Raw genomic sequence first — 10,942 nt, 5'->3', positions numbered from 1 at the left:
AAAAATCATATTTTCCTTTATCTGTTGGATACGCACATGATTGTGTACAGAACTGCCCATAGGATTATACGGAAAACAGTGGAATAGCTCTTGATAGTTGTATTTGAAAGTTTAAAGCCTGTATACATGGGTTCTAGTTCTATTCTCTCTTTTTTGCTTAAAAGAAAAAAAAAAGTTATGAAGGATTACTAACCATGGTCACGAACTTTCTACCCAGGAACTATAGTCAAGATGACGGGAAAGCTTGTCTTCACCACGGAATACGATGGCACAATGGCAACTATGCTTTCGACTTCAGCCATGAATTCCAGTTTCAACGATACCATCGATGCGATCCCGACTGTCAATCCTGCTCTTAAACGAGCCACTCAAGTCATACACATTCTAATCTTGGCCTTGCTAATGGTCTCTATGGGAGCAACCATTGATGTCAAATCTTTCAAGGAGACGGTGCGTGTATATTATAATGTTCACAAGCCCATATGACCAACAGACTCTCACACACATATCAATAATTAACAGGTTAAGCCATGACCCACTCACCACTAGAGCTTATGCGATAACCTATTGAACGTGAATTAAGCATTTTACGGCTTGAAGTCTCTTCCACCGGCGTAGCTTGATCTGGGGGAGGGGTGGGGGGGGGGAAGGGTGTGAGCGAAGGGGGGCGGTATGGGAGGGGGTGTCTTCCTCCCATGGTGAAAACTTTTTGCATTTTTGTGTTGTAAACGGTTCAATTTGATGCATGTTTTTCCGTGTTTTATCGCCTTTAAACAGTCCCACTTGTTTAAGGTATAGCAGTATATTTTGATGTAGATTATTATTGAAGAATTTGCCCATAAAATGGTATAATTTAAGTAAACTTCTTGTATTAATTATTACAATGAATACCATGAACACGACCGAGCCCGAGCGAGCGGAGCGAGCGAGGGGGGAGGGGAGGGTGTGGGAGGGGGAGGGAGGTGTCCCCCTCCCATGGTGAGAACTTTTTGCATTTTGATGTTGCAAAAGGTGCAATTTGATGTATGTTTTTGAGTGTTTTATCGCCTTTAAACAGTCCCACTTGTTTAAGGTAGTAGTACATTTTGATGTAGATTATTATTGAAGAATTTGCCTATAGAATGGCATCATTTAAATAAACTTCTTGTATTAATTCTTACACTGAATGTCATGAACGCGACCGAGCACGAGCGAGCGGAATGAGCGAGGGGGGAGGAGAGAGTGTGGGAGGAGGAAGGGGGTGTCCCCCCTCCTATGGTGAGAACTTTTTGCATTTTGATGTTGCAAATGGTGCAATTTGATGTATGTTTTCCGTGTTTTATCGCCTTTAAACAGTCACACTTGTTAAGGTAGCAGTATATTTTGATGTAGATTATTATTGAAGAATTTGCTTATAAAATGGCATCATTTGAATAAACTTCTTGCATTAATTCTTACAATGAATGTCATGAACGCGACCGAGCCCGAGCGAGCGGAGTGAGCGAGGGGGGAGGGGAGGGTATGGGAGGGGGTGGGGGTATCCCCTCGATACCCCCCTCCCACGGTGAGAACTTTTTGCATTTTGATGTTGCAAATGGTGCAATTTGATGCATGCTTTTGCTTGTTTTATCGACTTGAAACAGTCCCACGTACTTGTTTAAGGTTGCAGTATATTTTGATGTAGATTATTATTGAACGATTTGCCCATGAAATGGTATCATTTAAGTAAACTTCTTGTATTAATTATTACACTGAATATCATGAACGCGACCGAGCCGGAGCAAGCGGAGCGAGCGAGGGGGGAGGGGAGGGTGTGGGAGGGGGTGTCTACCCTCCCATGGTGAGAAATTTTTATATTTTGATGTTTCAAATGGTGCAATTATTTAATGCATGTTTTTCCGTGTTTTATCGCCTTGAAACAGTCCAACTTATTTAAGGTAGCAATATATTTTGATGTAGATTATCATTGAACAATTTGCCTATATAAAATTGTATCATTTAAATAAGCTTGTTGTATTAATTCATGAACGCTGTCTGTTATAAGCTATCAAACAGAAAAAGCATGCACACGAGGGCGTAGATAAGGGGCATTCCTCTCCCACACGAAGGTGATTTTGCATTTTCAGACCTGAAATTCAGCTATCTGGTGCAAACTTTTGGTGCAATACTTACTAAGAATTTTTTCCAGCGCCAAATAATAATGGAAATAAATAGGACTTTTCCAGGGAAATGTTAAAATCACGAAATTTAGCTCTTTCCGAATGTGCATCATCTCTGTATATTATGTACAAAGTCTAGTGAGGTAGAGCTTAGGGGGAGGGTGTGAAAGAGGGATTCCCCCTCCCGCTCGATGGAGCTTTTGCGTTTTTAGAATTGAAATAAAGTGATCTGGAGCACACTTTTTGTGGAAAATGCGGAAATTGTCATTCCCCAAAGTCTATAGAGGGGACCAAGCAATGGGAGGGTGGCAAGATACCTCTCCCATATTCAAGGGAGCTTTTTTTTTCAGTTTTAGAACTGCAATTCAACAATCTGGCGCACAGTTTTGTTGGACTATCTGAAAATTTGTCAATCAGAGAAGTGTAGCAAGTCTGTAGAAGGAGATTCTGTATTTTCTGATTGCAGTTAGACGTTTTGGTGCACACATTTTGTGGCATATTTGGAAAACTGTTTATGTTCAAAGCTCAAAGGAGCTTTTGCCTTTTTAAAGTTGAAATTGAGATATTTCGCGTACGCATATTTATTTTGATGGAATATTTGGGAAATTATTTTAATAATAATAATAATAATAATAATAATAATAATAATAATAATAATAATAATAATAATAATAATAATAGTGGCTACTTGTATAGCGCACAGGTCCACTTTTCAGTGCTCATGGCGCTTCAAAAATGAAAAGATATCATATATTTACATGCATATACATATTCAAACATTTCAACAAAGAAGGAAATGGTAAACAAAAACATAAAGAATACAAACATATACCAATTAAAAATACAATATTGATCCAATATTAATGGCATACAGCAATTACAGTCCTCAGTATGAAAGGAACAGATAAGTTTTAAGTTTGGATTTGAATGACTCTGTAGATGACAGTTCCCTTAACTGAAGAGGTAAATGATTCCACAATTTTTGTCCCATAACGGAAAAAGCACGATCACCATACCCATGTTTTACTCTGGGTGTTTGGAGTAAGAATGTATCTGATGATGAATGCAGCCTTGTGTCGGATTGTATTTTTGAACAGAATTACTTACGTATATGGGGGGAAAAGAATGAACTGAATGATGTACTAATAACAGAATCTTGAAAATAATCCTTTTGTCTACAGGTAACCAATGTAAGGAACGGAGAACTGGCAACATGGAATCAAACTTATTAGTAAAAGTTAACAATCGGGCAGCAGAATTTTGCAACCGTTGAAGTTTTGTGACATCTTTTTTTAAAAAAACTGATCTGGGGGAACTGAGCGAGGAAAGGGTTGATTTAAAGGGGATATTAACCTTGGACATGAGGGAACTTTGAGTTTTCGGAATATAAGTGATAAGTCTTGTGCACTCAGAATTATTCAGAATTTTTTGAAAATCCAGAAAGTGTACGAAGGCTGGGGAAAGGGGAACAGAGGGGGCACTTGCTCCCCCCCCCCCCCATGAAATTATCGGGGGCAAAACGAGTTTTTGCCCCCCCCCCCCGTGCCCCCTGTAACAAATAATTGATTAATTATTTTAAGACCAAAATGAACAATAAAGGCACTTTTCTTGTCTAAAAGTTGGCAATTTCATAACTGAAAATCATAATATATACACTAATAATATACATTATTATCTATCTATACACTAATATTTACTCATGAGTAAATCTAGTGTACCTATAGATGGTAGCCTCGCATCCCCCAGTGTGCCCCCTGAAACATACCTTTTGTAAACCTTCCATTTTCTATGCTTTCTAGCACTACAAGAATATTTTTCATTGCTCGAACAATGTGATCAAGTTTAAGCTTTTCATGAATACATTTCAGACGAATGGCAATATGAAAGTGGCTCGCTCGCTCTACCCGTACTTAAAGTAAAATGAATAGTTTCCATAAGTTATAATCATCGTCCTTCGCTGTGATTTTGGTTTTAATTCCCTAGTAATTTGATTTAAAATGCTCTATAAACGCGACTTTTATACTCTGTTTTTACAAAAAGTCCTTTTTTGTAAACACCCCTCCCACCCCTGCCCCGCTCGGTCGCTTCGCTCTCTCGCCGAGGATCTCACATAAATGTACCCCCGTATGTTATAATCATGTCCTTTGCACTACATTTCTTTTGTGCTATGTTTAATTCCCTAGAAATTTGCTTTTAAATGCTCTATAAAAGCGACTTTTGTACTCTGTTTTTACAAGAAGGCCCTACCGTAGGAGGGGGATACCCCCCCTCCCACACGCTCCCCCAGCTCGGTCGCTTCGCTCCCTTGCCGAGGATCTCACACTTTCACATAATGAACCCCCCGTATGTTATAATCATAGTCCTTCGCTCTGATCTTTTTTTCTCACTATGTTTAATTCCCTAGAAATATGCTTTTAAATGCTCTATAAACGCGACTTTTGTACTCTGTTTTTACAAAGAAATCCCTACCGTTTTTACCTAGTGGCGAACTCATTGTCTGTAGGACCTATGACTCGTGATAGGCTGTACGAACCCGTGGGCTGGATGTCAGTCTCGTGGGATGTCCCTGTATAGGCCACGTGGTCAATGTACATGAGAACCAATCTCGCTGAAGATATTTCTATACACGTGGAAAACATGTAATACAGTCGTTAATAATTCGGCTGTATTAGCTTCGTTGATCGCGAAGTTTGCACCCCAAGCCTGTTTGATGGCCTCAATGCAAACAAGAAAAATAAACAAATGAATTTAACAGATTGATATTAGCTTGCATTGGCAGATGTCAGTAAAATGTAAATACTGGCTGTATACCAGAGCGAAGTGGTCATGTCACTCAAGGATAGTCATAAACAGCATTAGAAGACATTATCAACTTTGTATCCATGTCTGTTGATATAGCAAACTATGAACTGTCTCTATATACGTTTGATAATAATGTTATGTTTTATTTTGTGGGAGAGTTTGTTGGTGGCGGAGTTGTTGTTTGTTCTAGCCGTAAGTTTGTTGCCGTTTTAATATTCCCCGCAGAATACAGTGATAAAATTATTTCGTAAAATAAATAGTTTTACTGTTGTTCTTGATGTGACAGTTTCGGCGTCCAGTGGCCTTCTTCATCGGAATGGCGTCCCAGTTCGTGCTTATGCCGCTCATTGCTTTCTGCCTCGGCCTGGCCCTAAAACTTGAAGCGGCCGGCGCCATCTCCCTCCTTGTGCTAGCATGCTGCCCCGGCGGAACACTTTCCAATGTGTTCACTTACTGGACAGATGGAGACGTCTGTCTTAGGTTTGCCGCATTTATTTGATTCGAATGACCCTAAGTGAGATAAAAAGTCTTTATTGGTGTTGGGACGCTAAACTTATATAGAATAAGTGGATTAAGATTATGAGTGAACTGAAGATCCCAAGGTCAGGCGTACGGCCCTTCTACTTCGAATTAAAGATCGTTTTCATTTCCAAACTAAGTAAAAATAATATATTGAATTAAAATTATCAAAGAATGGAAAAAATGAACCATATACGATAATCTTCACAGTATGTTCAGTTATATATAGATGCATACAAGAAAATTACAAAAAAAGGACTCTGATATATTTTTACATATTTCATGTTTTTGATATTTTGCAAAAAAAAAAAAAATCTCTTAATCTCTCTCTTTAGATGGACATCAATCATCAGCGTAAAAAGAATTACAGATAAATGAGGCCATCAATGAAGCGAGAAGTTTGTAAATCTATAACCACCCCCTCCCACACACACACACATAGTTTATTATTGGTGATTGACTCCAAGACAGACTATCAGACAAGAATTATGTAATTTCCTGCAAATTTTCTCTCCCTTTTTTTTTCTGTTCAGTGTTTGCATGACTACAGTCTCGACCGCCGTTGCGATAGGGATGATGCCCCTTAACCTCTTCATTTACACACGTGTGTGGACGGACGACAAGGTCGTCATCCCGTACATCACTATTGTCACAACCCTCATCAGCATACTGATTCCAATCGCATTCGGGGTGTTCTTGCGCTGGTGGAAGAAGGAGTGGATGAAATGGGTCACAAGGGTGAGCCGATCCCAATCTATACAACAGACACACACTGATAGCCATTGATACTCTTTCCATATAACCAATTGCCTATTATTATGTACAACCGCTTATGAGTTTAAAGTTTGTCCGGCTCGCTTCGATTTTTCGATTTTCTCCGTGATGGACTTGTTAAGCGTCTCCCTCTTATGAGCAAGGGCGTGTAAAGTACATAATATACTGTTAAAAGTCCCAAAACGCAGCTATATGCAGTCACTCGACACAGGATTATCACATCAAGAAAATTACAGATAAGCTCTTGTAATAATTCGATACAAACAAAAATGTGTAAGTGTACAAAATCTGCTTGAATGTTGATAATAACAACTATACCTTACCAAAGAGTGTTCCCGCTCGATGAAAATGAAAACTTGTCTAACGAACTTTAAATGATTATATGAAAAAAATGGTTATATAAAAACACACAGAACGGACAGGATATCGCCTTTTCCGACTTTATCGCTACTGGTGTAGAGACTACTAATATAGCAATTGTTTACATCTGCTCTGTCGAACTTTGCCATTAACTTGATGAAAAATATTTGCCTCAAGTGATAAATCTCAATATTCCCTGAACTTCACTCTGGATCGAAAACTTAAGCAAATCTTTGTAAAGTTGGTGAATGATTTCAGGGAGCAGGCAGTGCTATATAATGCTTTCAATCGCATTTGGTCTGGTGATTCCAGCGATTTTGGTAAAGACGTACTTAAATACATTATACAAAAGTTACTGTTTGACCGAGTTATACTTTAACCCGACTTTGATGAGCATATAAATATAAGCTGTTAATAGGTATATATTTTAAGGCGAAAAAAGTGCGTGTTGGTTGACTTATGACTTCGTTGGGTCCTCAATCGTGGTATGAATAAATACCGACAATAGAGCCTTTGGCGAGAAAAATGACAACTATGCACAAAACTACATTATTTTTCAATTCTGCAATTTCTAGCACTTGCAGCATTATCGAAGTTTCCCGTCTTTCTTCTTTTGGTATTTTGTGCAGATGGGCATTGTTGCCGCATTTACCTGCATAGTGATTGTCTTCGTGATCAACATTTTATTGAATCCACGTCTTTTTCACGAGGCCACCTGGGAGCTATGGATTTGTGCAGCCTTCCTGCCTTTGCTTGGCTATGCCATTGGCTACGGACTCGCAGTCGTGCTCCGACAGCCCCATAACAAGTGTCGCACCATTGCCTTCGAGACCGGCTCGCAGAATGTGTCCCTGGCACTGACGCTGACCGTCCTCACGTTCGCCGAATCGCCTCTTTTTCTTGACATGCTTTTCTATCCGTCGCTCTACAATGTGTTCATATACGTTGATTCTTTCATTGTCATCTTGATCTACAAGTTCGGGGTGTGTCTCATAGAACGAAAAAATGGCGAGAAGTTACCCGATAGTGACATTGAAGAACACGACGACTTGTCACCACATGGAAACAACTCCTTTCACATGATGAAAACTTAAGGCAATGGCAAAAAAAAAGAAAAAAGAAAAGAAAAATTGTTTCCTGAAATCATTTGATGCACGTTTTATTAGATGTTCTTCCTCAACGTCTTGTAGTCATCTTGGAAATTATACCATGGCGAACAACCTGCGAAACAGTGATCCGTCAATCGTAAAATGAAACTTTTTTTTTTTCGAAAGGACGGCAGTACCCTCTAAATGGTTGGTCTTGTAATATGTTTATTACGTTTTTAAGGTAACAATGTGCAGAAAGGGACACAATATACCAGTAGGTAAATCCCTTTGTATATTCGTATATCTTATCGTTCCAACAAGATTGTAGTTCTGCTTTAGCGTTCATATTTTGTATTAGATCTAATTTTAAAGTGTGTCGTAACTGTTTTATTATGTCTTTTTTATATTGTCCCCTGAGCCATATTTCCAAGTGAGCTTTTCGCCTTTACACCGGAGGAATTTCCAGCAACGTCCTTGAAAATCAGGAAAATTGCTCCATTCTAAATGGTCATTCTCATAGGAGTATAAGGGACACAACGTTGAACTCAAATGACGTCAGTTTGAGTAATACTGTGTTTACACCATGTTCCCGGCGGCCACGGCAGCCCCGTTTGCCCGAAACGTAGTGGGCCGTAGGTAGATGAGACATTTTCCTCTCCCCCCTCCCCCCTTCGTATTCTTTTCTCGCCCTGGTGAACATAGCTATGAGACGCTGTTCTCATTACGGCGTCTCCTTCTTCTGCCGAGTAAGTGCAGTCCACCATCTGGTGTATTTTCGCACTGTTTGGCGGGTCTGGTGTGGTGTATGTACAGTGCCCATATAAAACAACTACATGATAACTAAGTGCAGCTAAAAAAACAGCATTCCCCTTCTATCGGAGCTGGAGTTTCTGTACCTCCTGCCTGAAACTGTCAGCAGAGGTACATTTGATGAGGGCTTCTGGCAGAGAGTTCCAAAGCCTTATGGAGTCGGGGAAGAATGATTTCTGGTAGAGTAGGGTTCTTGCAAAGGATAATTGAAGTTGTTGAGAGTGTCCACGGTTTGATGTTGTTACCGGCAATAGATTGATATGGGGATGTTTGTGAGTTGGTAGAGGATGCGATACATCCCCATCATCTTGAGCTGAGCTCGGCGTTCTTGAAGAGATGGCCACTGGAGTTGGTGCAACATCGTTGTCACGTTACTTGTCCTATGATAGTCCCCTATGACGAAGCGGGCATATCGACGTTGAACCATTTCCAGCCTCTGGATATTTTCCTGAGTATGGGGGTCCCAAACTGTGCTGGCATATTCCAAGACGAACTAATGCCAAGTAGCACAACATTTTGGTCTTTCGAGGACAAGGCCTGATGTTTCGTTGCGAGAATGCACTGATGCTACTTGCTTTCTTGGTGACAGCTTTTATGTGGGGAGTCTAGTTCATGTTGTTCATGTGATGGATTCCAAGATATTTGGCTGTTTCTGCTTTTGCCAGGATCTGGCCATGGATGCTGTAGGACCACTCAACAGGTTTCCTCTTGTTTGTGATGGTGAGGACTTGGCACTTGAGGGGGTTGAATTCCATAAGCCAGTCTCTCTCCCATTCTTGCAGGGCGTCCAGATCCTCTTGCAGGTGTTTTGTGTCGGCCTCTGAGTTGATTCTTCGATAAAGCATGCAGTCATTAGCGAAAAGCCTGACGGTGAAGCCAAGCGAGACATACTCAGGCAGGTCGTAAATAAAGAGGAGAAAGAGGAACGGGCCTAACACGCTTCCTTGCGGTACGCCGGAGTTGACTTTGGCAGTACCTGATGTTGACCCTTCAAGGATTACTTGTTGGCTCCGGTTGTGAAGGAAGTCGGTGATCCATTGTGGGTGTTGTCACTGATGCCATAATGATGCAACTTGTGAAGGAGTCTGGCATGGGGCACCTTATCAAAGGCTTTTGAGAAGTCAAGTAGAATGACATCATGTTGTTCTTTGTCGTTAATGCCTTTGGCGAAGTCCGGGGGCCCGTTTCACAAAACTTGTCATCAGTGACAAGATGTCATAGATGTGAAAAGCTACTGAAATCCTTACATCTGATTGGCTGAGAGCAAATTTGTCACAGAAATGTGGCAGTTGTCACTGATAACAAGTTTTATGAAACGGGCCCCTGAATGGCAAAAATGAGCTGAGACTCATATGGGCGACGTTTGCGAAAGCCATGCTGGGCATCAGAGAGAATGTTGTTGTCTTCCAGATGGTCCATGATGGCAGAGTGTATTACGTGCTCGAGAATTTTACATGAGACTGAAGTTAGCGAGATAAGACGGTAGTTCTCCGCTTTGTTTCTGTCATTTTTTTTTTTTTTTTTTAGATCGGCGTGACGTCTGCCTCTTTCCAGTCATCAGGGATTTTTCCTTGATCTAGGGATGTTTGGTACAGAAGTGTAAAGACTGGTGTTAGTTGCAGAGCCAACACTTTCAGGAGTCTGGTTGGTATATTATCAGGACCTGACGCTTTGTGTGTTTCCAGTTCAGACAAAAGCTTGTAGACACCGGCAGGGTTGATGGTCATGATCTTGCTCATTGGACATGGCTTCCCAAGGTCTTTGATGTTGTTTGTGGGCTCTTCACTGGTAAAGACGGAGGCAAACTGGTGATTGAGTATGTCTGCCTTCGTTGGACTATCAGAGTAGGTGATGCCGCCCCCCCCCCCCCCCGTTTGTCTCGAAGGGGTGCGTTGAGCGGAGTACGTTCGATAAACGTACACATTCAAGACAACCAGGGGGCTAGTCTCGAATGTACGCGTAAGCTAGACTTGGAGGCCAGCCTTTTTATCACATTTGTCACAAGCTTGCCAAAACTTTGGAAGCGAAGTTGATTAGTCGTAAACATTCACAACAACAACGAAAATTGTTCAAATCATTGCAATTTTCATTGTAATTTTCATTCTTATTTCAAAATTTACTAGAGGAAAAGATCATTCCATGCTTAGACTCCCGAAATGTAAAACGACACATGGTACATTTTCTATATCTTTTGTCGGATCGAAGTTTTGGAGTAGTTTGCCCAAAAATGTTCAAGAGGAAAGAACAAGATTTCATTTCGAAGAAACCTAAAAAAAATCACTTGTTAAATGAAGTTTAGTGATGAAAAGAATATTCAGCGTTTAGTTTAATGTACTTTTATATTACAGTTACTTTAAAAGAGTAGACCTTGCAATAAGCAGCTTAAATATACATGTAGCTATAATGGGAGAACCATTCTCGACTAGCACTTGTGCTAACTTTTGGTTACCC

General features: G+C 40.5%; 1 protein-coding gene across 1 annotated transcript; it reads left to right on the top strand.

The window, feature by feature from the left end:
- The first annotated feature begins 300 nt into the window (after positions 1-300).
- On the top strand, positions 301-7,687 carry LOC140231088 (ileal sodium/bile acid cotransporter-like). The gene is made up of 4 exons (XM_072311240.1): positions 301-450; positions 5,227-5,420; positions 5,993-6,197; positions 7,223-7,687. The coding sequence occupies exons 1-4, from the start codon at positions 301-303 to the stop codon at positions 7,685-7,687; spliced, it is 1,014 nt and encodes a 337-aa protein (XP_072167341.1).
- Positions 7,688-10,942: the final 3,255 nt, after the last annotated feature.

This window comes from Diadema setosum, chromosome 7 (assembly GCF_964275005.1).
Source record: "Diadema setosum chromosome 7, eeDiaSeto1, whole genome shotgun sequence".
NCBI classification, from domain to species: domain Eukaryota; kingdom Metazoa; phylum Echinodermata; class Echinoidea; order Diadematoida; family Diadematidae; genus Diadema; species Diadema setosum.
This window is presented reverse-complemented; position numbering and strand designations above follow the sequence as displayed.

What these genes read in the sequence shown, in the direction of transcription:
- LOC140231088 (XM_072311240.1), top strand. Translation starts at nt 301, where the DNA reads ATGAATTCCAGTTTCAACGATACCATCGATGCGATCCCGACTGTCAAT. An exon ending in GATGGAGACGTCTGTCTTAG is followed by an intron (nt 5,421 to 5,992) that starts GTTTGCCGCATT and finishes TTTTCTGTTCAG; the next exon opens with TGTTTGCATGACTACAGTCT. An exon ending in GGATGAAATGGGTCACAAGG is followed by an intron (nt 6,198 to 7,222) that starts GTGAGCCGATCC and finishes TATTTTGTGCAG; the next exon opens with ATGGGCATTGTTGCCGCATT.